Below are 27,292 nucleotides of genomic sequence, written 5' to 3' on the forward strand. Positions count from 1 at the left end.
CCCGCAATCATGTGAGAAGTGCAATAGTGAAAGTTTGTACAAAGTGCTATGGACGGATAGGTAATAGGAGTTTTGCCTGCAGGACTTTTAGATTATTCACTAGTATCCATTTATCCAACTTGATTATACCTATAGACACACCTAGGTTTTGTAGCTCCTGGGAACTTTTGAGAATTGTTTTATAATGATGTGGTCCATTACCTCAAAGTCGAGGCCACACCCATTTCCTAAAATGTGGAAGCAGTGGTTTACAATTACTGCACAGCCCAGTTCAAGGGTGTTTTTAGACAAGATGCTCCAACCCTGCTTAAGCTGTATTTACATTCTCTTGGGGAGCACCCATTTGAAAAGGCTACACAGCAAGCCCCCCCCCCCCCCCGGCCAGTAGGTCAGGATATTCTTTCCCTGCTCTGTGTGCACTGTAAAAGTGACAGCCTTAACTCAGCATTTATTTGCAAGGCTATGGATTTTCGCTAGCAATGTCCACCTGAAAGCTGTAACTGGCTTCCTCTAACAGACCCGCACAATTCCTATTTCCCTATGAATTGACAGAGAGGAAAAGAAGCAACTTTTTAGAAAGCTGCCTTGTCTCTTGGAAGAGGAGAGTGGCTCCCCTTAGATACCCCAGTGCAGAGGGAGGCCAGCCTTCCTGCTCACCTCTGTGGTTGGGAGCTGGTCCTGGAGTCCCTGTGCACAGCTGATCGAGCTTCTGGAGTGATTTCATCAGTAGCAGCTACAAGTCACAGCACTGAACGACCACACCAGATTGACAGTGGGTTTCTTGAGATGCAGTGCTGGCAGCTGGAATGATCTTCTGGGCAGACCGTGGAATGACTGGGTGATAGATGCCCCGCGTCCATGCTGTATGAAGCGTGGAATTGAGCAGTCACAAACAGAGCTGATCAAAGAAATGCACGGAGGTCTGGCTGTACCAGAATGTAATATTGAGAGAGCCCCATACCGGCAGTGTGCTGGCCCCAAACCTCTCTGTTTCCTCAGCAAGAAATGGAAGACGTTGGTCTAAATGACCTCCAAAGTACCTTCCCGATTTAGACACAGTGGTGTTTTTTACTCTTTGGCTATACCCAGGGCATGACCTGCTGGGATGGGAAATATGTTGGCTCATGTTTTTAATCAAATGTGGAAACAAAAGAATTCTACACTTTTTTTGTATTATGCTACATAATTGGCATTTGCTTAAAAAAATTTTTTATTTGGTTATGGTTGTGCTGTCATTTGTTAGTATCTTCTGAGATCTGTGAGGGTTTGATGGCAGAACACTAAGATACTAAGATTGTTTTTTTTAATTTAATTTTTATTTTACGTTAGCGTATAGTTGCTTTACAATATTGTGTTAGTTTCAGGTGTACACAAAGCGATTGAGTTATACATATACATGTATCTATTCTTTTTCAGATTCTTTTCCTGTATAGGTTATTACAGAGTACTGAGCTGAGTTCCCTGTGCTGTACAGCAGGTCCTTGTTGATTATCTATTTTATATACAGTAGTGTGCATATGTCAATCCCAAACTCCTAATTTATCCCTTCCTCCCCTACTTTTCCCCTTTGGTGACCATAAATTTGTTTTCCAAGTCTGTGAGTCTGTTTCTGTTTTGTAAATAAGTTGATAGTAAGATTGTTTTAACTGGTCTTACTATATTCTTGAGTTTGTGTGTAGTTAACTCAAGTGCTGTTGGAGAGGCAAGACTGAGTGTCACATGAAGATATATGAACTTGGTCTAGAGGTCAGTTCTTTGTGAAAGATTTCTAACTGTCTTGTATATTTCTGTGTTAGAAGAAGCTGAAAAAACACTGATTCATACTTTATTCATTGATGCAGGGGGGCAATGACCTCAGATTTCAAGGGGGGATCTGGAGCCCCAATAATTCTTATTATATTTGGAAGAACGGCTTAGGCAGTTAATCTGGAAAAAGTTTTATGAGAATGACTGTTGATGGGTGCATCTATTGCTTCTTAATATAGAAATTCCTAAAGTTCTTTTGGAGGTAGAAACCTACTCTAGTTACGTGTCATTCTTTCACATGCAAAAAGGTGCGGGGTATTGCCCTTGGACCATATGCTTACTGAGTGTTGCTTCAAAGGATGGAATGTTGTTATCACTGAGTAGAGCTTTTATCTGCAAAGTTCAAAGGAGTGTGAGGCTCTGGATTTATGCCTTCGTGGCTCCATCCCCCTCTGCTCACCTGCCATTGTGTCGACCGACATGCAAAATTATTTCGGGGTAGAACACATAGGAACGTTGACTTATGATGTTGGCCTCTTAATGACAGTATAAGGAAAAGTTAGCAAGGCTGTGGAGATCTCGTCTTCTCTATGCAGAAATCACAAAGGGACGTATTTGGGAGGCTGAGGAACAAAGTCCTGTGCTGGCATTGGTGTGCTTACTAGTGAGGAGTGCAATTGAACAAATTCATGAGTGGCTGGGGTGGAGCTAACATCACCTTTTACCCAAGAGGAAAGGAAGCTCTTGGCGAGGGGCTGCTTGTTCCTCATCTTGCAAATGTGGTACACAGGACCCTTGGGGTCGGCTGCGCAATGAGGGCTTGCTTATCCACCCAGCAATATAGGCTCTATGTCAATACAAGGGAAGCCATCCAGCCCGGGAGCCAGATTACTGTTACTGTTAGCACTGCTCTTATTATTACTGTTACTCTCTTACTGTTGCCCTGTCACCTTCACACAGGAGTTCACAGATGTGTAGTCATCATCTGCATCATGTGTTCCTTCTAATTCTACTCAGAAGTAAACGGCCTTGCAGGCCTCGTTGGAAATGTGGGAAAGAAAACCTTCACATGACTTCAGCCTCCTTATTTTTGTCCCCTTGGTTCCCCCGGTTCCTTATGTTTTTTGTGTGTTTGTTTCCTTCCAAGTGGAAGAAGACACGGAAGAAAGTTCAAGATCAGGGAGGGAGTCCGTCTCCACAGCCAGCGACCAGCCTTCCCACTCTCTGGAGAGACAGATGAACGGAAACCAGGAGAGAGGCGAGAAGACTGATCGGAGGAAGGAGAAAACGGGGAAAGAGAAGAAGAAAGACAGAGACAAGGAGAAGGAGAAGCTGAAAGCCAAGAAGGGGAAGCTGAGGGGCCTGGGAGACATGTTCAGGTAGGTGCTGCCAGCCGGTCCCCACGTGTACGTGCCAGGCCAGTGCAAGGTTGAGGACTGTGACTTTGAGGTCAGCCTGAGATTCTTCTCTCATTCCCAGGCTTCGCTGCTGCGTTTTTACTTTCTTAAGGATTTCACTTGAGCTATTTCAGACCCTTTTAAAGAGCCTGAAAGATGCTATCTTACCAACCATGTAAATAACTGTTGAAAGGAAGGAGGGCCAGAGACAAAGGGCCCTTACAGCCCTGTTTGTTCTTTTGTGTATGTGAACAATGGTTCATTGTTGAAATTGAACATGGAGCTGAAGTTAGTGGTAGCGAATAAAGGTTCATTAATAACAAGTCTAATAAAAAATGTTACAAATAGAGCTTCAATTAAGCTGTGTTGATTAATTTAATACTTATTACTTCAGTCGGTAAAGATTTCATTAAACGCAGGCTCTGGCTGTTTCCTGACAGTTGTTTTTGTGCCCCTAAATTATCCTCTAGGATTACTTAGCATATCATTTTTTTTTACAAATCATGGCTGCACAATAAAAGTGACAGGTTGTTCAGAAGTTGCTCTGAAACTCTCTCATAAATGTTCATTGGAGGTGATTTATAATATTCAGGTATTTAATGTTAAATATAAAGATGGCTTGATTGTTCCATAAATTAAACCCCTAAACACATCAAGATGATGGTTTAAAATTGAAAACAGACGGCATAGCCCCTTGACTCTTCAAAAAGCAGTTATCCTGCGTTATGAATCCCTTCCTTTTAGCCTTTTTTTAATTGCAAAATGTGAACAAGAGTTTTTATTTTCATAGAATGTCCTGAGTTATGGTCCTGAGGTTGACCTCAATAACTCAGGGGGTTATAGATAAGTCAGGGTCGTGAAGTGAAGGACTCAGGCCCAGCCTGCAGGCTGCGCACGCACCAGATGCGTCCTGTGGATGTGTGGCTAGGTCAAGCGCGTGGAAGAAGTAAGCTACAGACGCAGGTAACACAGAGCCCGGCCCCTCAGCAGTATCGGTTTTCATTTAAATACGCTTGCTCTTCTGTCCTCAGTGCTTCACAACCTGGGATTTGCATCCTTTGACACCAGAGTTTTTCTTGTTTATGTACGGCTCCTCTTCAGTGCATTTGCAGTCAGATCATCTTTCATCATTATATTCCGTGTCCAGGAACACTTACGGATGGAATTGCTCTAACTGCCACTTTATTTCAGTTTCTGTGTTAGGCAGAGGGCTTCTCACTCCGTATATGCATACTGACAGCTCGTAATCGGGCACGTACGTAACGCACAGAAATAAGGCTGTTGCCCATCCATTAACATCGAGGGAATTTGCACCCCTGTCTTCTTTAAATCAGAGAACATGAAAGAAGAGGAAACCTCCCCTAGGATGTACGCATCCGGCCTGGAGCCCAGTCTCACTTCCAAGCCTTCCTAAAGGCTAACGGCTTGTAGGTTTCCTTCATCCATTTATCTGATGGATTCAGTGCTCTGTTCTTCTCGTGGAATAAAAAATACAAGCAAACTTCTAGTTTGTTTATAAATTATTTTAGAAGTTATACATTATTTCAATTATACATTATTTTTTTCTGTAACTTGCAACTCTAGAATAAGAGAGCCTTTGTGGTAGGGCTTTCTTTGGGGGGCCAGGGGAGTGGTGAGGGTGGGGGCCACGGGGAAATTTATATTGTTTCAAAGGGACCCAGAATGCAACCCAACCCAACCCCATTTTTGCTAAAGTTCCGTAAAACACTATATGATGTTTTCTCTAGATCAGATTCTGTAGATTATGTCTCTGACCCGTAGTGAAAGCCAGCTTTGTGATAAAGAAGTTGGCCCATTTGTAACTTCAAAGGCCTGAGTAGTCTTGAAAATCAACTCCTGTGTTTAAGTGCAGGGCCTGAAGTTATTTGCTAAAAACCAAGCTCACAGTCTCCCAGTGTTTAAGAATGGCAACTAAGAAAATCATGGACGTCCGCACTTTTCTGGGACCGATTTGCTGGAAGTCAGCCCATGTTGGCTTGTGAGAGTCAGTTGTTCAATTTTTAGAAATTTTGCCAACTGACTGTTAAACCCAGCCATTATTAAAAATTAGATAAGTTCTATAAAAACCAGAGGTAATTAATACTCAAAAGTCACCACTTCCTGTTTATTTGATTACATTTTGCTGTGACCTCTGCTTTTGAGGTTGTTTACGCTCATTGTATTGGCACGGCATGCTGATACTACATGTTGGCAGCTGAAAATCAGCCATGCTGGGAGTACCTATACCCCAGGAAGTGTATGAATTCCACAAAACAGAGCTTTTTCTCCCAGGAGGGCCACACACCACCACATGGAGAAGGCAAATGTACTAACAGGTTGTAGTGTCTCGTCTAGTTTTCTTGAATGTGGTTGTCTTCTGTCTGGTTTCCCTTTGGGAAGTGGTTGAAGCTTGCCGAATACCCCTCCTTGAGAATGAGTTGAGAATCCTTTATTAGACCAAAATAAGCTTTTTGTTTGGTTGTCTGTTGGCTCTTACTCCTTCACACCATGATGATATGTCCTTAGCATTTGAGAAGACTCTTAAAGCCTTGTTAGATTTTTCAAAACATTTTTTACTGCCTTCCATACCTACTGGATCCAATTATTTGAGACAAATAGACTTTCAGGTTGATTCTTTTATGTTTCCTTTTTTTTTTTTTTTTAAATAACAGAGGGGAATATAGTAAGATTTAAAAATTAGTCGCTTCCTCTTTTTTCTTTTGAGGAGAATAGGATGTGATTTCTGTAGCAGTGTTGCTATAAAATACCTTAATCAAAACGTGTATGTGCATATAATTTCTTAGAACACTTTGTAAGGTTCAACTATAGCTGCCCAATGTAGGCCTGAAGTACAAAGCAGGGGTGTATGTATGGGGGGGGAGGTGTTGCTATGAGTTGCTTCTGTTTTTTGGTTTAGTTAACAGAAAGCAAAAGGTAAGCGTAAGTGACGTTAGATGTTGGGAGTCTAGCTTTTTAGGCACATGAGCTTTTCCTCTTTAGCCTTTTGAGGGAATAATAATATGCTTTCCTTCACAAGCAGGCTTGGGGCTCTACTCCCCACCACCTCCCTCCCCTTGACCTCCCTCCCCTTGACCCCCAAACACACATCCCGTACTCCCGCCCCTGTAAGTTGTCTGTGATTTTGGTTACATTTGACGAGGGCCACATAGATGTACCATGTCTCAAAAACTGGACCAGAGGAAACCACGGCACCTTGAGTAGGTATTTTTATGCGTTGGTCTCTGTAGACGACATGGTTTTCTCCTTCGTGCATGGAATAGTAGTCACAAAAGCGACTTCATTATTGATAAACAGGTCTAGGAAAGAAGGTTGGGAGTCCTATGAGTCACTCCTCTGTTTGTAAATTATAGAGTATATGAAGTGCAAAAGCTGCCTTAATGCAAGTTTTAAATCACAAATTTAAACCTATAAGGAATGAAATGACAAACGTAACGTGTTCCATGTTTGTATGAATTTCTCCTTGTTTGGACGACATCTTCTTTTGCCCCTAAGGTACCCCCATTGCCTTAATTAGAATGGCTTTGGATCTGAGAAACCTGAGTTTCTCTATTAAACAGGTAAATGCGACTTTGTTGATGTGATTATTCTGCGTGAAAAGTGCAGGGCAGAGAGAGGGGCTGAAATGTGGAAACTTTGTATACGTCTGATTCTCCAATGCGTGGCTATTCAAATTTAATATTATAAAATATTTCTGAGCATTCTGCAATTGTGTGGAATTGTCACCAAAGAGGGAACTAAGTCTGTTCTTTAGAAGAAGAGAGATCTGTCGTTTAATGTTTTAAATGTGTCCGTTTTTAAAGGAAGGCAACAGCATTGTTAAGCAATGTGCTTTTGCGTGAGTTTGCATATCCAAAGTGAAATAACCAATATGATAATAAACTCCCTTATTTGGGACAATATTCTCAGATAGTAAGCATTTAAAAGTATGTATTCCCCCTTTTTTCAGCCCTCGAATGAGTGTAATTCGAGGCTACCTTTCCTGGAAAATTAGAATCGCTCTCTTTTGAATGCCGGGGAATCGTCTGCCCTCTGAAACCAGAAGTTCCTGGTCGTGACCTCACTCACGCCTCAGGTGCTTTGTGTGCTGTTGTGACACATGATGGCCGAGGGCCTGTCGCCCCCTGGACCACTAAAGCAAAAGCCATGTTGCACCGTTACCATTAAAACTGAATCCTCCAATTACACTGAAGATGATTGCCTGGGTCCCTACAGCATGGTTTTATTCAGTTCTGTACGAGGAAAAGGATAACTTAGCTTGAAAGCTTGTTTGGTTGAAATCAGATATACAGCTGTCTTTCCCTTTTTAGAATATAGTTGTCTTCAGAACACTGTGAACACGATCAGATAAAACTCAGTGCCGTAGTTTGGCTCGCACCTTGTAGGCTTTTGAGAGAGTAACGAACACGCGTCGTGGTTGCCTGCCTTACCTGTGCTCACTAACCGTGTGTCTGTACCGTGTTTCTCGTTTAGCCTGACCAAACTGAAGCCCGAGAAGAGATGAACAACAAACCAGAGTCCAAATGTCTTGAGAAGCACATATTGCACAGTTTGTTTTTTTTTTTAAACAAACAATAAATGTACTTTTAATGAATTCCTAGTGGCTGTCGACAAATTTTGTTTACGACATCAGCAGCTTTGATGTTTTCGTAATGTCCGTGTGAATCGCTTTGGGACTGTCTGTTCTTGAGGCCAAGCTTGGGGGTTGACGGCTCGACAAGGCAGAGAAGTGTTTTTTCCTCTCTTTCATGGCCCCCTTTTCATAGTGGAAAACCAGTGTCCTCGCTGCTGGTGTATTCAGAGCTCACCCGCCCATGCCCGTTGGGCGTGAGGATGGGTGCTTTGGGAGTACCTATGGGTGCTTTGGTTTTAGTTTCATTGTGTGACACTGTCTGTGGACACAGGCAGACAGAGGAACAGTCTGCGGGTGATGAGGTGTGTGGGCTGGGATGGTCACCCATCCGTCAATGGACACACGGGCCAGTTTGAAGGGGACTTTTTGGCAAAGGTTCATCCCTCGATAGGTTACACAGTTTAGACAAACAGACGGGGGGCTGGGAAAATAGGTGTGGGTGCTCAGGGAAGGCTGAACCAGCAGGTTCTTCCAGTGTGAAAAAATAGAGAGACGTTGCCAAAGAGTGATTCTGAGGTTTGCTGGGACCCCAGGGAGTGAGAGCACACGCTCTTTTATAAAAAACATTTCTGGAAAGAGCTGCCAGCCCAGATGTTGGCATCACAGGTGTGAAAGCTCGTGCAGGTGGATCTCAGACTGTCCTTCCTTTAGAGTGAAGCCTTCGTCCACAACCCCTTCATGCCTCATGGCCCCTCGGGATTTCAGAGAAAGACTGTAGAGTTAGCTCTGTTTCCTGAGAGTGGTAGAATTGCATCCCACTCAAAGAGAAATGCGATGATGAAGAGGAAGACCGTGTCATAAATGGAATTGTGGTGGTGGGGTGGGTGCTCGTGAGAAGGATTCACCTTCGCTCTGACCTGGTGGCCGTTGGCCACTCCACCCTCGCCCCCTCCCCGGCAGTACTTTGTCCTGGGAAAGAAGGAGGTGGAAGAGAGCGATTTTGCATACATTTGTTTTCTTGTTTCTCATCTGGACAGAGGACAGGTCCTTCATATAAGTACATCTTTTGGGAGATTTCCTTGGAATCAGTTCTGAATTTGTAAATCCCGTACTGAATATATGCTTCTTTTAATGTGAATGGAAACAGAGGTTCCCTTTTTTAACAGAGGAGAGTAAGTGCCAGACCGACCTGTTAGCAAAGATGAGTCCTAGGGCAGCTGATAGCATCCTTGGCGAGGATTCTCGTTAGAAGCTGAAGCAAAGCACCTCTGACATCTCCAGCGCGGAAACTGACTGCAGAGGGAGCCGGGGGGCGAGGAGCGTGACGGCCGGGCCTCCCTGAGACCTTTCCTGATGTTCTTTAATGCTGCTTTTCCAGAGACCCGCGGCCTGAATACAGAACGCAAGTGTCAAGGATGACACCTACTTTATAGTCTCTGTAAAGCAAACCTTTTCGTAAAAGAAATTTTTGACAGTTCTGAGATGCTAAGTCAATTTCAATACCAGACTGTGTAGAAAATGGAATCCTTTTTTCTGCCGTTGATGTGAAAATTGAAGGCTAGTGACTATTCACTCCTTACTAACACCGGGTAAATAAATACCACGCGCCACTGAAAACTGCACTAGGAGACAAGCTTGGTTAATGACATTCACCACAACACAGATTGGAAATCCTCTTTCTGAGTCTTTTTGCTTGTTGCCGTTAGAGACTCTCTTTCTGTCTCTTATATTAAATATAATGGATCAAGTACATGTTATTCCTAAATGGACTTTTGTCAAGCTACAAAGTATTATATAAAAGTCACTGTTTAATCCTTTCCAACAGTCTTTTAAAGAATTCACTGGGGAAGGGACCTCTTACATAATTGAATGTTCGATGGTTTTCTTCTGACCTATATTTAATAACCGCCAGCTTAGAAACAAGAGACTAAAATTGGATTAGACTTCCTATCATGGTGAAATAACCTATGGTCTCCTGTTAACCTTTCTACTTAAATTTTTTTTTTTTTAGGACAATCAGCCACCCATGCTTTAAGCTCAGGCCAAGTCCCCCCAAGCCGTCTGATCCCCTCTCACTTATGCTGGGACATTGCTCTAGCAATTCTTCTCTCTCCTGCACCCAGACGCTGGCTCTTCCCTCCTACATCACCCACTCTGTTCTATCCTCCACCTTAGAGAAAAGTCTCTCTTACCCTACCCCCTCTTCCAACTACTGCCTCGTTTTCCTACTGCCTTGTTTTCTCCTCTACCTGTCATAGCAAACCCTGGGATCAGTTTCTTTCTGCTGCCTCCATTTTCCTGTTCTCTCTCTTTTCTTTTTTTTTTTTAAATAAACTTATTTATTTATTTATTGGCTGTGTTGGGTTTTCGTTGCTGTGTGCGGGCTTTCTTTAGTTGTGGCAAGCGGGGGCTACTCTTCCTTGTGGTGTGTGGGCTCCTCATTGTGATGGCTTCTCTTGTCGCGGAGCACGGGCTGCAGGTGCACAGGCTTCAGTAGTGGTGGCACACGAGCTCAATAGTTGTGGCACATGGGCCTAGCTGGTCCGTGGCACATGGGATCTTCCCGGAGCAGGGCTCAAACCTGTGTCCCCTGCATTGGCAGGTGGATTCCTAACCACTGCGGCACCAGGGAAGTCCCCTGTTCTCTCTTAAACTCCCTTCAGTGAAGGCTGCCTGTCCCTTGGCTTTGTAAAGCCTGTTCTCACCCGGCCACCAGCGGCCTCTACTGCTGCATCTTCCTGCTATGTTCGCACACTCTCCTAGGTCTGGGAAGCGTTTTACACGTTGATTCCTGCTCTTCTCTGATGTCACCCTGCTGGGGTCTCCTTCCTCCCTGTCCTGTAGCTGTCTTCTTTTGCCAGTTCTGGTCCTGCCCCGTTCTCCAGATACTGGAGTGCCCAAAGCTCAGGCCTCAGTCTCCTCCTCTTTTCCTCTTTCCTGTAACACAGAATGTTTGCATTCTTAGAAAACAGAGCCTCGGGGCTCTAAAGACAGTTGGGGGTGGGGGTGGGGCAGACAGTCTGAAACCCAGCGTGTGCTCTCCACGCGGCTCAGGTGTTTCTCTGGACTGTTCCTCTCTGTCTTCCTTTCTCACGTAATGGCAGCTCTGTTCTCGGTTAGATCCAAAAGCGTGGAGTCGTCCTTGGTTCCTATTTTTCCTTTCGCCCCACATTTAATCTATTATGTACAAGAACAAAGGCCCATTTGATCTCTTTTCGACACATCTCTGTGGTCCTCATACGTTCCAGCAGCCCCACTCCCCTCCGGGATTTGGGCAGTGGTCCCCCAGCTCCTCTCCCCACTCCCGCCCTGGCTTCTCTGCTGCCTATTCTTAACTTCACAGCTAGAAGTCCCTCCTCTCAAGCCAGAGACCTGGCTTCCAGGTCTCTCCGATGAAAGCTGAAATCCTTAGTCTCCCATTGGATGCTACAGGATCCGCCCCTCCCCCAGCCCTCTGACCTCATTCCTTCTACTCTTTGCTCTGCTACCATCACCCTGACTAACCCCTGCTCTCTTCCCTGAACTGCCAGGCCCACTGGAGCCTCCGTCCTTGCTCACCCCGCTACTGGAATACTCTTTTCTCAGACAATCACGGACGGGTTCACTCTTGGACCATTAACATCTTCCCTCAAGTGTCAGCTTTTCAGGGGGCCTGTTCTGCCCCACAAACTGTTCTCTCTCCCACGGGACACTTCCTGCCCTACTTGTGGGCATTCTTTTTCTCCTTTGCACTAACCACCCCCTAACATACACTCCATCCCACTTGCTTGGTTTAATGAGAAGTCGACAGTGGTAGGGACTGTGACCCCCATTTCCCTGCTGCATCCCGTGCAGACTGCCTGGTGCCTTGTCAGTGCCCAGGGAAAGTACCAGATGCCAGCTTGCCCGGATCCCCCATCTCCTTGGTGCAGAACTGCCGGCAGTGCCTGCAACAACGCCTGCTCAGAGCAGCCTCCACCGATGACCCAGGAAAGCCCTGTGAATGCGCTCCAGGCCCCACGGCCTTAAGGTTAGAATGCTAAGGTGTCCGTCTGTGCCCTTAGCCCTCAGAGTGCACAACAGGACCTGGGAGCCTGGTAGAAACGCAGCATCGCAGGCCCCACCCCAGACCTCCTGACATCAGAATCTGTGCTAATCAGCCCTGGGGAGCCCTGTGCAGGTTACAGGTGGGGAGGCCACCCCTCCTCCAGCTCCCGGAGTCTGCCCACAGCATCGGTCTCCCCGCCCGCAGGGGAAACAGGCTTGGGGACCGTCCTGCTGGGCTGCCTTTCCTTCCTTTCTCTGCTCCGTCACCACTTCCCAACCAGAATTTCTGATGTAATGGAAAATTCTTAAATCATTTATGGCTCCTATGAGCTACTTCCGTCAGACCAAGGCCCTGAACCCTTGTCTCAGGATCTGCTTCTGGCGAAACCCAAACTAAGACAATGTGTTTGCTGCATAAACAGGTAAATAAGTCCATGAAGTTGCTAGAGTAAGTGCTGACAGTGCAGGTGAGGCGTTTCTATTGCAGCTTATGAGCAGTGAGCGCACCAGGGCCGGGCTGGTGCTTGTCCCCGCCTTTGGGAGATGAAGTCACCGCACGAGTTGGCCTCTGACTAATGAGATGGTCCCCAGGGAGCAAGCCTTTTCATGCTCCTGGAGCTACATCCTGTTCTTTGGTTTGCTGTGGAAGTGACCGTTTTCTCTGCTCTTAGTAGCCATAAATGATTTAAGAATTTTCTATTACATCAGACTTGCAAAAAAGATGATAGAATTTCCAAGTTAAGTCCCTCCTATCAGGCAGGCCCCAGCCTTCAGGCTGGGGGTCGTATGGTTGAGGGGTCATTCAAGATTCAAACAAGGAGTAAGTGTTAAAATTGCCCAATGGATGTCTTCCTAAGCCTCAGATGTCAAGCTGCAGGAGATGGTGTAAGATCCTGTCCCTAAAAGAAGTCAGAACCTTGGTTTTACTCTTCATAAGCTCTCGGAACAGCTGCCCCCAGAGTGACCTGGTGGCTGACCTCCCCCTTTCTGGGGGCCACTCCAACCAGCTTTAGTTTACAGACTCCCCCCATGCCTAGGCGGGGCTCAAGAGCTTTCCCCTTTTCCCTCCCAGCCCCGCAGGGCCTGGAATGGTCCCGATCAGTAAGGTGTGGCTTGACCAAGATGGGGACAGCTCACCTCCTTCCTTCCACAACATCTGTAATGTTTATAATATAACTCACCTTTCATCTGTACTGAAAACAGCATCTCTCTCTATCTCACTGTCTTTTGGTTTATGTTATAATCCCAGTCCTTAAACAGAAACTAAAGCAACAACTTTACATCCTCTGTCCACACAAAGGAACAGAGATTTTGAACGGAACTGACACAAGCTAACTGGAAAATATCCCCACTTTCTGTACTAAGACTTTCTGTCTCTGTCTCTGCTCTTCTAGTTACTTTAGAGGGCTATCCACCCATGACCACTTCTTGGCCCTCGTTTCTGATTTGGGGGGTGATGGGCTGGTCATTATGACTTTCAGCTGAGGAAGAGAGCATCACTCGGGTGGCATGCGTCCACTGGCCGGGAGCGGTCACGGAGTGCTGGGGCCGGTGGACAGGCTGCCCAGAGCGTTATTCGCAATAACCCTTTAACCCTCACAATCGCCTTGTCAGGTAGGTGCTCTTTCTAGCCCCATTTGATGGATGAAGAAACTAAACCCACAGGTTGGGAGAGGTGAACTAGTTACTGAGGCCACACAGTGGGCGAGGGTGGGGCCCCTGGGTTTGAAGGCTGGTCCCCCTTTAGGGGCAGGTTTCCACCCCTCTGCTGGGCCACTCGGCCTCCCTAGCCTCTGCCCGTGGGCTCTGCTGTCCCCAGCCCTGCGTGGGAGCCGAGATGGCTGTGCAGGTCATCATGTGAGGTGGCCCCTGCTGCTGTGTGCTCTGAAAATGCAGGCCCTGCCGCTAGCCGGGAAATGTGGAACTTAGTACCTTTGGAACCTGGCTTTTGTTCCTATTTGATTTCTGCAGCTTCCTCTGTGTTCTTCTGTCTCTCCAAAATAATTGCTAAGGACTCAGGAATTTTATCATTAACTAAAAATTACCAGCTGCCACATCCCCTTGTCCACAACTGACCCGCAAACCCGTCTGTACTGTATCTGGAAAGCTGGCGATTATGATTTTAAAAAGGCCAGCTTTCCTCCTGCAGCACTCTCTCAGGACAGCCTGTAGTCCTGTGAAGGTTCTGATTCCCTTCCTGTTTTCATACCTCCTTTTCCCTTCTCTTCCTGCACACCTTTGCGCTGGCTCCATCGCTGCTGTTTCGTTTATTTTCTTCTATTAGAACAATTGTGAGGCTGTTCTTCCTTTCCTGAGAATGTGCTTTCAGCCTCTACTTCCTCTCCTAATGCTCTGGTGTTTCCTCTGTTCTCCCTCTCTCTCTCTCTGCCACACCCCGTCCCTGCCGCCCAGATCAGCTCCTGCCTGGTCCTTGGATGTGCCCAGCCCTGGGGACCCGCCCTGGGAGGCTGTTGCGGCTCCGGGCCACCTGCCTTGGGCTTCTCTGCTCACTGTGTCCATCTGGGAGCCTCATCCCTGGCTTTGCCGGATTCCTGCTGCTGCTGACGGGAAAATAATTGATCTAATTCCTGCTTTTACAACTGATGTTAGCAGTCAGGAAAGCATCTCAAGTGTACTTTTGAATTCCTAGAATTTCAGGTTTCTTTTCTTTCCTTTTTAATTTTACCTCCTTTTAGAATATTGTGTCAAAAAACACTTTTAATTGAGAAAATGAGAGCATCTACTTACTTTATCTCAGGATGGGTTGATTCTGGAACAGTTTTAAGAACGTAAAACTGTTGACAGGTACTCTAAGAAGAGGGCGGTTTTCCTTTGGTGTCTTTCTAGGGCTGAGCTGCAGCCACTTGGCAACGGCAAAGTGTTGATAACCATTTGGGTAGAACACTCTCTACTGCACACCCGAGTTGTCCTAAGCACACCTGGGGAAAGGCGATTCCCCTAAAATAAACTTGGTGTGATGTGTCTCTACATTCAGGTAAGTACAAATAAGCAGTAAACCTCCTGGTGAGCTGTCATAGTTGGTAAGCAGTTCTATTAAAGATTAACTTTCATAGCTTCTTTGCAAATTGGCAGGGAGAGCTGTAGATCTGGGGCCAAAGAAGTCTTGTGAAGGGCAGTGCTATCGCTAGATGGTGCTTCAAGCAAGAAAGGCATTTACCTGTTGTGGAGCGGGGCAGGACCTCTGGTCCTGATTACTTCTTCTTTGGCTTCGTCTTCTTCTTCTTCTTCTTTTAATTGAAAGGAATTTTTATTGACGTATAGTTGACTTACAATGTTGTGCCAAACTGCTCTTTAGCAAAGTGACTCAGTTATAAACATATAGACTTTTTTTTTAATATTCTTTTCCGCTGATTACTTCTTAAGGGAACTGCCTCCTTCTCCCACCATATCCAGTCCCACCTCTGTCACCCCCGTCAGCAGTGGTGTCAAGTGACTCAGAAGCAAAGTGTAGCAGGTATGTTCCACCACGCACCCCACACAAGAGTCACCTGGGCAGTGAAATGAGTTCTAAGTATTTAACTACTCACCTGGAAAGCGTTGTTTCTAACCGCGAGGGGGTGGATTTTTTTCAAGTTTGTTTATGGAGTGTGTATGACTTTTTCAGTAATGGTGAGGCAAAAGCTTTAATCTGCACATTCCACGAATACTTACTGGAGGCCTCCTCCAGGCTAGGCTGGACACCAGGTGTGGGGAATTGAGTGGTAGGTGTAACCAGAGCAGGGGTCTGCGAGCCAGTGGCCCTGATGCTGTGGCCCTTGGGAGGGGGCCTGTGCTGGGTGGGGCTCAGAGCCGGTGAGCCCAGCCCAGGAGGCAGAGCCACCGTCCCTCCCGAAGAGGACCTCAGAACCAAGGTCCTGTAGATGTTGTGCCTTCTGTATCTGAAGGAGTTTCTGCAGGAGAGGAGGATTTTGCATCAGAGGGATTCAGACTCTTTTCGTATGATCCTCAGCAAGGACCACATTCCAGCTGCACCCCCGTGTACACATACGCGCAAACAACTCCAGCAAACATTGAAGCCGTGTGATCCTTGCCCTTCCGCCACGTGATGGGCTCTGATGCTGAGAGGCAGCAGGGTATAGAGGTCAAGGGCCTGGGCTCTGAAGGTAGACGGCTTGGGTCCAAATCCCAGCTGTCCCCTCAGCAGCCTTGCATTTGGGGCAAGTTCGTGACTATCTTTGCGCTTTAGTTTTCTCAGTTGTAATGTGCGGATCATAAGGGTACCTGCTTCCCAGGGTTGCTTGGGAGCTCAACTGAGGGAATATGTACAAAACACTTTAGAACCCCTCCTGGCACAAAGAATGCGCCGTGTAGATGCTAGCTGTTGGAGCCATTATTATTATTCTGTAATGCCGTTTTCAAAAAAGTGCTGAGTCCCACTACATCGGTTTTACGTCTTTAATGGGTTGAAACACACAATTTGAAACGTGCTGTTTAGGTTTGCAGAGGTGTAGGGGAGGAGCCTGGAGGCATTTAAGAAGCAGGGTGGCCTGTCCTGAAGGACTTCTGACCCAGGACTTTACCCTGAGGACACTGGGAAGCCATTCAAGAGAATGGCTTGATACAATTTACATTTTTTTTTAGAAAATTATGATTTTTAATTTTAAGAATTTGAAAGGGCTGAACCAGAGAGAACACAGGAACTCTGTTAGGCCTCTATTGTAAAAATCACGGCCAGAGATGGTGGTGGCTGAGGGGACAGAGATACAATATTTGTTTCTCAGGAGGAATCTAGGGGACTTAATTATTTGTTTAGATATAAAAAGTGAGAGAGAAAACAGTGAGAAATACTTCCATGTTTTGGCCCAGTCGGTGGGGTGGATAGTCACGTGCGGACAGGAAACCCTCAGAGGATCGTATTTGCGTATTTGGAGGAGACAGACGTGTTAAACCTGGCGTTTACTTGTCTGCAGGTAAACGCGGAGGTGACGGAGGCGGATGAGGGGGAGGCCTGGCGATGTGGAGATTTGGGAGCTGAAGATGGAGAAGGTGACTGAGCCCGGGGCTGCCTGGGAAGTGTGTGCAGGGGCAGAGGGGCAGAGCCCAGAGCTCTGAGGACCCTTCGGACGCCCAGGGGCTCAGCCTGGGGACTCGGTTGGCGGGAGGAGATGCAGTTGACCCAGGAGAGGCCGCTGCAGGGAGAGGTGGAAAACTGGAAAAGTGTGGTTGTCAAAGCCAGGGCAGGAGCACGTTTCTTTTTTAAAATTACTTTGTTTTATTTTACTTTTCTAAAGTATAGTTGTTGCATAGTATTATACAAGTTACAGGATGTCAGTATAGTGAGTCACAATTTTTAAAGGTTCTATTCCCTTTATAGTTAATATTGAATGTAAACTATTGGCTGTAGTCCCCGCGTTGTACGGTATATCCTGTATCCTGTCTTACACCCACTGGTTTGTGCTCTTACTCCCCACCCCCTAGGCTGCTGCTGCCTGCTCCCCTCTCCCCACTGGGAACCCCTGGTTTCTTCTCTATATCTGTGAGTCTGCTTCTTTAAAGAATGAAATGTTGCCATTTGCAGCAACGTGGATGGACTGGGAGGGCATTATTATGCTAAGTGAAATAAATCAGACAAAGAAAGACACATACTGTGTGATATCATTTATACGTGGACTCTAGAAAATACAACAGACGAGGAGTGCGTTTCCCATCCATGGGAAGGACGTACACAAAGGTGCTCCCACCGAGGGGTCCCAAGAGCGCGTGGCCTCGGCGGCTGGGAGCTGCTGACGCCAGGAGGTGTCCCTGGACCCATGTTGAGTGGGGACCGCTGTTTCGTGCTGTACTTTAGCATCTCTGTGGGATGCCAGTGCAGACAATCTCCTGACGCTAGTGCTTGTTCCCAAGTGGAGGGTATTGTGTAATAACTCCTGTTTCAAGAAGCAAAGCTCTCTATTTTCCCCCAACGCTCTCTACGCAAGCACAGAAACCTGTGCCAGATTCCCCTGGTTTTGAGCAATAGAAATAATGTTTTAAGTGGTATGTGAATCCCAACGGTAGATTTTTACAAAGCTTTGTGCAAACTAGGATATAAGGAATTAATTTTTTTTTTTTTAAGTCAGTTATTACCAGAATAGAACTTGGAGGCAAGGTGAGTAGAATGCTGGAATGGTTTTGTTGACGGTGGAATGGCTGTTTTCTCCAGAGGAGGAGGAATTGGTCGTCCCCGTCTCTGTCCTCTTCCCTCCTGTTGGCAGCTGTGGGGCTGCTGTGCACGTGACCAGAGCGGGTGGACCCTGATGACTCAGATGCTAAGTGACAGTGGGACTGTCCTCCAATTTTCTCTCATGTTTACCAAACAAGAAAAATCCCAAGGTCAGAGAAATTGCTTACTTCATCAGAGCACCAGCTTTAAAATTACCTTGTGTGAAAGCTTTTTTTTTTTTTTTTAAATATTGTGACATTTAACTATTATAACATATACTCAGGAGTCCTCACCCTACACTGCATGCATTTTCAGACTGTGTTTTCCCAGGACCTATTTTCCCAAGATTCATGGGTGCTTCCATTCCTGTGGCTTCAAAAAAAAAAAAAAATTAATAAACTGCAATTTGCAGATATTTTTGTTTTTCAAGGCAATGCTGATCATGTTTTATGTTCCATCCAAGGGAATATGAAGTTTCGGGTATGTTCAAATGATTAATGGTTTATCTGGACTGTTGAATTGGTTTATTGAGCCTGTCAGTGATTTTAGTTCACTGGCCTTTCCTGAAGGGTTCCTGGCTGTGCTCTATGTATATGCAACATTTTTTAAAAACTTTCCATTATTTTTTATATGCATTTTTAATATCATGAATCACTCTGTGTATTCTGCACTTTATAGCCATTGTTGCATTCAGAACCATTGCAGCTAGATTTCTTTCTGGAAATATATTTCCTAGGAAAGTGTAGAATTATATGTATTTCCTGCTGTGACACAATTTGGACTTCTTTTATATTTTCAGTAATAGGATATTATAAACTAAGTAATGTTTAAAAAGCAGAAAATGCGACTAGTTAGCTATTGTTTGGTCATAGTTAGAAAGCATTACAAAGCTTTAGAATGTTATTAAGAGTTTAGATCTGTCTTCTCAACTTTAATGAACAAATACCAAAAAAAAGTTATATAACATTTTCTTAAGGAACTCTTTCTTTGAAAGGCCCCATATTTAAATATAGTTTTATCCATATGGGTCTTATTATCTTTACTGTCAAAGTTTTATGCTTTTTCTCTTAGAGTCGACCCCTGTCTATTTAGTCTGGCAAAACTCCTTTGAACATTATTTTTCTTGTGAGATGGGAGCTACATAATTCACTAAAGCAGAATTTTCATAGTATTTTCAGGTACTCTGGTCAGCAATAGGAAAGGATATTTTCTTCTCCAAGTATCTTCCATGGTCCTGAATACATGCAGCTAAGAGGCAGCCGTCTAATTAGAGAGAAACACCATGAACAGCCAAATAATAAAAAGTATGTGAAGGTGTCTCTGCTCGCCAACTGGAGAAATGCCCACATAGCTTCAGAAACAATGAGGGGAAATGAAATCACTTCTGACTCAGGGAGTGTTGTTTTCTTCTTGTCTTCTACTCAGAAGTCTTTGTCAGCTCGAATGGCAGTATTGGCCTGAATGGAGGAGGCTCCTGTTGGTGGGTTCTTTGGTTCTCAGTTAGTTCTGCTCTTTCCCTCTTGGAAGGCTGTTAGCTCCATCCTGCTGTCCCTTGGCCCTGGTAGACTGACTGTGAGGGTGGCGTCTTGAGGAGCAAGTTAGTTGCTGGGAACTGTGGGACTGAACCAGTTGAGGTATTGCTGTGAAGAAGGGATTCTTTACAGATGTTGCAAAGGATATAGTCTCCTTTCCTCTGCTTGGGAAGCGGGATACCTGAGAGGAAACACTCCTTCTTGGATAGATGTGGATAGATATGGGTAGGCAACTAGCAGAGTCTGCCCTGGAGTGCCTGCCCCTGGGAGCTGCCTCTCCATCGCATGGTTTCTGAAGCCAGGTGGTCTCTGGCCTCTGAAATTGCAGCTGCTCCGTAGCACTCGGCTTCTGGCCACCTCACTCTGCTGTGCCAGCCAAGCCCCACCACCACCAGCCAGATCATTTTGGCTTAACCAAAAAAGACCACAAATCCTGGAAAACCTGATTATATCTGCCACTTGACGCGGTCGTTATCTTCCCAACTTAGGGAGCCTAGAGGAGCTAGCTGGAAACAGAGGACGAGGGGCTGAATATATAGATATTTTTGTTAGAACACTATCTTTTATTTATTAATGAATTCTGCCAGCAGTGCGTTACCTGCTTAAAAACGTTGTATTTAATCTTTGCTACCAGTATTTTGTATGGTTAGTATTTTTATTATTATTTAATAGTGCCAGCTGTCACACATCCGATAACTCATGTCTTTCTGATTTTGGAGTACAAGTTCTCAGTCAGTGTTCTAATGTTGATTGCACAACTTCGGTTGCCTTTTAACCCACTAATTTGTATGGATATATTCCCCAGATAGTCCAGCTAGGTCTTGCCTTCTGGGACTTAGATGGTCATCAGCATTCAGCCTTAACCGTCTTCGTAGAAAGACCTTTCCTTCTTTAGTGTAGAGGCAGTAGTCCTGAAATAAAGGGAGAGTTTTTGGTGAAGACCAATCACCTTCTACTGTCCTTCGAATCCCCTTCTTCTTCCTTGTAATAGTAAAGCTGTCACAGTGAACTTAGTTGTTTGTCTTAAGGCCTAGCCCAGTAGTTCTCAACCCCCAGGAATTTGCCCCACAGGGGTCTTTGGCCGTGTCTGGTGACTTACATGGTTGTCGCAGGTGGGGAGGGGGTGCTGCTGGCATGTGGTGGTGAGAGGCCAGGAGGCTACTAAACAGCCTACGATGCACAAGGACCCCTACGCACCCCCCTCTCACACGTAGGAATATCTGACCCGAAATCTCGACAATACCAAGGTCAAGGAAACTTGCTCAGTCTCAACTGCTGTGCAAGATGTAATTGAATTGCTGACCTTCAGATAAGTTTACCTGGATGCTTCGATGTTCTGGGTCTGATTTTCTCAGGTCCATCTGTCAGCAGCACGTCTCAGCCATCCTTCTATGTGGGGGACCCCTGGCTTAAGAGTTAAAATTACATTGGTTGCTTTTGAGTATTTATAGTCTAGTTGATGTTATGCCATTTGAGGCGTACATGATGATCTTTCTTACAGTTTATTTTGAATGTGATTTCAGTGCAGTAAAGATGTTGCTTTACTTTTAACATATAAATGAACGTGAAGAACCTAAGGGGTGTTTGCAGGGATTGAGGTCAGTCTAAGAGGGAGAAGGGCATTCTGTAGCGGGAAGAACTTGGGGTTTAGAGTTTGCAGCCTTTTCTTCCCAACGTGGCCCCATCAGCCTTAGTTTCCTCACCTCCACTTTTTTCACATTTCACTTTAAGAATGAAATGAAAGGATATGTATGGAAAGTTTTTTGAAATATTAAGGTGCTGCACATCTGTCAGCTCCTGTTATTTAAGTTCTGTTCTCATGGGCTTTTCTCCTCTTAGATTAATTATTCCTGTGTTAGTTCCTAGTAAATATTCTGAGTGCCTTTGCTAGAAGAAAGATGTATAGTTTATTTCTATCCAGAAATATGTGTGTATGTGTGTGTGTGTGTGTGTGTGTGTGTGTGTGTATTGCCCTCAATGAAGTTTACTAATGGTTTACTGATAGTTTACTCATATACCATGATTATACTAGTTAAGACCAGACAGGTTGAACTTCAGCCCAGGAAAACCGACATAATGATATCCTGTAACTGCAGCTGTACCTGGGGAGATGTGGGGATTTAAACCGATGTGAGTGGTGTTGGCTCTGGTGTCAGGAGGGTTTGTTGGACGAACACGTGTGTTGTGACGGAGCCCCACATACGCCTTGTGTTTGCCGGAGAATCATGGCGCCTCAGACCACACAGCAGGCAGTGCAGACGTGACAGTTCTTGGGCGGTAGACGTGAGTTGGGATGAGAGGAATTCCAGGCCAGTGCACAAATCTACGTGTTCTGTATTGGAACGCTTGTTGAACTCTTGAGCCAAACAAGGAAAAGTGTGGTGGTTGCCACTTGTCAGATTTCACGTTCTCCTTCCTAGGAGGGGCGGGCTGATTGGGGGAAGACCCTAAACATGTCTCTTCCCCCGGAGCCCCTGTCATTCGATTCCTGAACCCGTCCCAAGATTGTGGATCCCAGTTACCAGCTGGGTTCTTACCCACGGGTGAGTCGTAAACAATACCAGTGCTATGCATTGTGTTGGAGTGAAGCCCCAGCACAGAAGAGTAAAGAATCTTTTTTAGAAAAGAGCCGTTGATATGTTTGGGGTCACACGATCATCCTCTGTGTGTCTTAGACTCTCCAGGACCCAGGTGTGCTGTGAGAACACTGATTATAACCAAAAATGTGACCTTCGGTGCTTTGTTCTGTAAGAGGGTGGTGTGAGGCAGGTAGGTGGTGGGTGTGGGCACGGAGGCCTGGGAAGCCACAGGCTCTGCGGGCACCTGCTTGTTTTTCTTGGTCTGAGCGTTAGGTGTGGCCGCCAGCTCTTCGTAATATGCCTGCACAGCCCTATTGGGCCTTAAAAGAACGTGTCAGCTCCTTAATGTTAAATCCAAATATGCAAATCAACTGAAAGATAAGAAATGAAAAGCTCTGCCTCCTAATTTACTCTGTAGAGAGCATTCTCAGAAATGTGAATCAACAGAAATTGTTTCTTATCATCGACAGAAAAAAGTGCTGACTGACACCCTAACTTTACAGATAATGAGATCTTTGGGGAAGTTTTAATCTTTCGAAGTTTCCAGGAGCTGTCCAAAAAGTCTGTTTCCTTTCTCCCCTCCCCTAAACTCCAGTGACCACATTATCTGTCTTTGACACTTTCATTTGCTCTGCAGACATAAGGATGAGAATATATTTGAGGGTGTTTTAGCTGTCCCTGTGATTAGGTATCTCGTATCAAGTGTTAAAACATAGAATTTGAATCGCAATACATATTTAATTGAGGGTGAGTATTTCTGACTCTAAAAAGATACCCTTCAGCTTGTGCGTGTGTTTGCATTACTTTCTAAGCAGTTATAACCTGGATGGCAGTTTGAGGATCAGGCAAATGGAAACAGAAATTATTAGAATTGTCTTTGTTACTAAATACTCCTGATTCTTTGTCCTAATAGCGTGGAAAAAAAGGTGTGTTGTAAAGTATTGTTCTGTCTTTTACTTTTTCTTCTTTCAAGTGCCCTTTTACATAGATGTGTTTTTTGACTTAGGTCTCATTAGCATTTCTTATAGGAACTGCCTTTGGGGCAGTACCACTTACTAAATTGTTCTGATGCTTTAGGAAAAGGAAAACCATGGTAACCAGATGTAGGGTATGATTATTTGCCTCTAACCTGGCAAAGTGTTGGGTTTAACAAAAGAAGCTTAATAGAAATGTTCAGATTGACCCTTCTCATCATTCGGGCTGCTTAGAGCTCAATCAATCTCTCATTATTATCAGAGTTATTCGAGCAAAGGCAGCAGTGATAGTATTTTTCATAATCACTCCTTGAGCCAAATGTAATTTGCAATTTGTAGTATTGTATTACGAAACAATAATGCATTAAAATGAACAGTGCAAGAATTAGGAGCCTAGTGTTAAAGAAAGGATCCAGAGAAGTAGTTGTGTGAAAGACTCAAAATTGTTTAAAGTGGACATGGCTGATTTTAATGCCAAATTAAGTATTTAGAAAAATCAGAATTGTGTCTTGTTTTTACTATATTTAAATGTGTGTGTGTATATATATATATGTATATATATATTTCTTATATGTAATAATATATATTATTTATTATAAAGTCAACGTAGTAGCTGGGGGGAAACAAAAAAATTACTCTGCATGTTATTTGCCTTTGCATGTTTGGTGTTTTGGGTTAGTGTGGTTTGATTACCTGTGTCGGTATGTTTTGAAAAAAAATGAGGTATATCAAGCCTTATAAAAATTCTGTACGGAACAGCCATTGCTGATTGACCCCTCTTTACAAAGAGGAAATTTATTTACTACGGAAAGTATGTCATGTGGTCCATGAACTAGCTGATGTCAGGGAAGCTTTAATATCGTGATTAAGATACACTTTGCCCCATCTTTTGTCACTTGACTTGAATGGCTCTAAGTATAGGTTATAAATATTATTTCAGAGTTATTTATGTATTCATCTTATGTTTTGAAGGATTACTGTGCTTACTTTTTTTTCCCCTTAAGTCATTATATTCGGATCTCATGCTTTTTTGGGGGGGTGTGTGTGTTTGGTTTGGTTTTTAAGATCTTTGGAGTTTATGATGATTCTTGTAAAGTCAAAATTGATAATGTGCTGGGTTTAGTTTCTTAATTGCTTTAATATTTCCTTGTCCATATCCATCCAGGACTCCTGCAGTGTCGGGTTACTAGGCATATCTGTGCATCCTTCATTTGATAACACCGGCTACGCAGGGGAAGACTGCACTTCTAAGGACATTTAATGGGGGTCCTGAGAAGGATACGTTGTCCATTAAGGGAACATCACATGTCTGAAGGCTCTCCTAGCTTGGTTAAGTAGAAGCTATATTTTCTTAAAAAAAAAAAAAAGAAAGAAAGGTCACTTATTTTTTTCCTGGGTGCCAAGCAACACAAATTTAGTTTATTAAATCTAATCAGACTAGCACTGATGAAAACCATACACAATCAAATAATGATTCTCAAGTTTGCAAATTCCCTTTTAAAGAGAACCCCTGCTACCCTGCGCCGACTTGAAACTGCATTCCATTTGACAAAAGCGCTATCAAGTTGTCATGTACCCTTTCCAAGGCTGCTTCTCATCATGGTTGATTACCATGATGTTTTTTGCCTAAATGGGAGCTTTCTGCTTTTCCTAATCAGCCCTCTCTTCCCTGATTTATCCAGCTCTGCCACAAGCCACTGCTGAGCAAATGGGTACACGATCGTGGTAGCAATTTCTTAAAATGTCACTAAAATATGGAAGATCCTGTATGGGAAGGACACGTTAGAGAGGACTTTTTTCCCCCTCGTTTATAAAATGGAGGCTGAGGCACCCAAAAAAAGGGGGGAGGGTGGTGTGCAGAAACCATGAGCACATCATTATACAAGAGACATGCACACAGTGACTTCTTGCTGTGTTACCCTCTGATTGGGTTTGGGTGGTTTGACGGGCTTCTGCTGTTGCCTGGCAGGATTTGCATATATTACGCAGACAACGTGGACTTCTGAAGTGTCACTGCACTTAGAAATCTTGGCAGGCTCCTAGAAATGGGGATGTGGCAGTTTGTGTGATCCTTTCCAATGGTTAGAATCCGTTCTTAACCTTGTATCTGGACTCCTGGTCTTCATAGGAGAGCTCGTCCAGGAACGATGTCCCTTGGACCTCCTTGCTGCTGGCTGTACAAGATGTATCTCATTGATTTCAAGAAAGATGTTTTAACCAACTGCTTTCAGTATAAAAGCATAGAGTGACTGGCTGCCTTTGCTTCCTAAAGCTTTGGAGGTGGCTGGATGTGGTAATAAAAAGAGTCTTGGGCTGGAATTCTAGCTTTGCTGCTTACTTGCTAGATGACCTGTTAGATCACTAAATCCCCTTGTGCTTCCTGGGGGTTTTCCCTAAACAGGAAGGTGAGAACACCTACCTAATATGCCGGTTGTGAGAATCAGTGAGATCAAGATCATAAATAAGAATTCAGTCAATTCTAGTTAAGTGTAATTAAGTGAGCAAAAGAGCCTTCAATAGGTGCTCAATTCTATGTCTCATTTAGGATTTACACAAAGTGAACTTCATGGGTCTGGGAATTTCATTTTCTCTAGGAGTGTCATACCCACCAAGGTCTCTTAAACTCAGTGAGGTGACCTGAACTCTATTCCTGGCTTGCAAGGTGACTTTGGACAGCTCCTCATGTAGACCTCTTGGGCCTCAATTTCCTTGTCTGCCAAATCAAGACATTGGACCAGATGCCTCATCCCGAGGCTTCCATCTTCGTACAGATCTGCACATGGAGCTCCAGTGCACTTGGAACAGGAGGGCACAGAATAATCTACAGAGACACGTGGCTAGATTTTTATTTTCTTCAGCTAAAATTTAGAGCGGCTACCTTTTAGGGCTTTAAGGCAAAAATCAGTTCCTAAGTTCATCACCGGGGTGATGCGTTATGGCAAGTCACCACTCACACCCAGAATGTGGGGAAAGATTATACCAGAATCAATTGAAAAAGGGTTTCTAGAGAAACTTGGATTCAAACTACTTAGGAAAAGTATCACTCAAAGGACTACAGAGGAATGAGGTTAAAAGCTGGTGCTTTTGCTTTGGTTTGAGTGAATGTGTGCCCTGAGGCAGGCAGATGGGGATGCAGGAACAGCACTGGATGGGGTCTTCAGTTTTGCTCTGCAGATTCTTGAACATGGCCCGTGGGCAGCCGGCATCTCTCAAGGATCTTTAGGGCCCTGGCGCATTATTACAGCCAGGCAGTGGTCAAAGGCAGGGTAGAACAATGACTACACCAACATGTGCATTCACCAGATGCTGAAAGATTCCAGAAAGGACAGCGAGTTCCTGGAGAAAGGAAGTGATTAAATCACATGATGGTGCAAATATGCAGAAACGAGGGGGACAAAACAAAGTGCAGGGGATGGAGTTAGATGACTGTGTTGACCACACCAGTGCAGGAGTTGGGTTTGGCTTCCGGTAGCTGACACTGAATTTGAACTTGTGCCATTTTTCACTTCTCTCCGCAGCCAAGCAATATCACTTAACCTATACGTTTCTTAGGGTAAATAGTAAGACAAGTCTTATAACAAAGCCCTCCTTAGATGTGAAGACCTCGGTAATTAGCATTGAGAAATACCAGACTTCTTGGTGACATTTCAGTGAGTTTTTTTTGGAAGAAAATCTTATTTTGAAAAATTTTCCTCAAAACTTACAAGATAATTGGTTCTAGGTGGTCTGTTCATCTATTTTTAAATACGGCAGCAGATTTTTTAAGACTTTCTTTTTCCTCTATTGTATTTTCAAATATGATATTAGGAAAAGCCCTTTCATTCCAAAACCAATTTTATTTTTATTTTATTTATAGCAGGATGCTGTGTGTCATTCAGCCTCATCTTTCCTAAAGATCTCTAATTTTAGTAGCGGTATAAAATATGGTAAAATGGTTCAGAGAGAATGAGGTTAATTTACTAAAAACCAAAATGATGGTTGAAAAGCACAAAACTCTTATCAGTAGTTAATTTTTCATGGCAGCTCTTTCTATATAAAAACAACAGAATTGTGTTGCAATCGTTGTGACTGTTGGTTGGTTTGTTTTTGTTCTTCCTCCATCCATCAGCAAGTGCACATCTCGCCCATCACTCTTTGCAGTAATAATATATATGGCTCGGATCTGGCAGACGGCAATGCTCTCATTTGTAGCGTGTCATGGTAGAACCCATTTGGCAGATTACGTGGAGATTACTTTAGCTGAATGAAAACATCGCTGTATCCCTTATGAAGAAAGCCATATGT

At 44.4% G+C, this 27,292-nt stretch overlaps 1 protein-coding gene across 23 annotated transcripts in view; it reads left to right on the forward strand.

Moving 5' to 3' along the window:
* Positions 1-27,292, forward strand: part of PARD3 (par-3 family cell polarity regulator) — a 608,396-nt gene that overhangs the window by 403,414 nt on the left and 177,690 nt on the right. For 21 of the 23 annotated variants that reach the window (XM_057730270.1, XM_057730268.1, XM_057730263.1 and 18 more), the window contains one exon: positions 2,894-3,125. In XM_057730270.1, coding sequence (XP_057586253.1) covers positions 2,894-3,125 — 232 coding nt within the window. Of the gene's footprint in view, positions 1-2,893; positions 3,126-7,634; positions 7,756-27,292 lie in introns of those variants that run through there. The other 2 variants (XM_057730283.1, XM_057730282.1) reach the window with 1 other exon arrangement.

This window comes from Hippopotamus amphibius, chromosome 4 (genome assembly GCF_030028045.1).
Source record: "Hippopotamus amphibius kiboko isolate mHipAmp2 chromosome 4, mHipAmp2.hap2, whole genome shotgun sequence".
Taxonomy (NCBI): Eukaryota; Metazoa; Chordata; class Mammalia; order Artiodactyla; family Hippopotamidae; genus Hippopotamus; species Hippopotamus amphibius.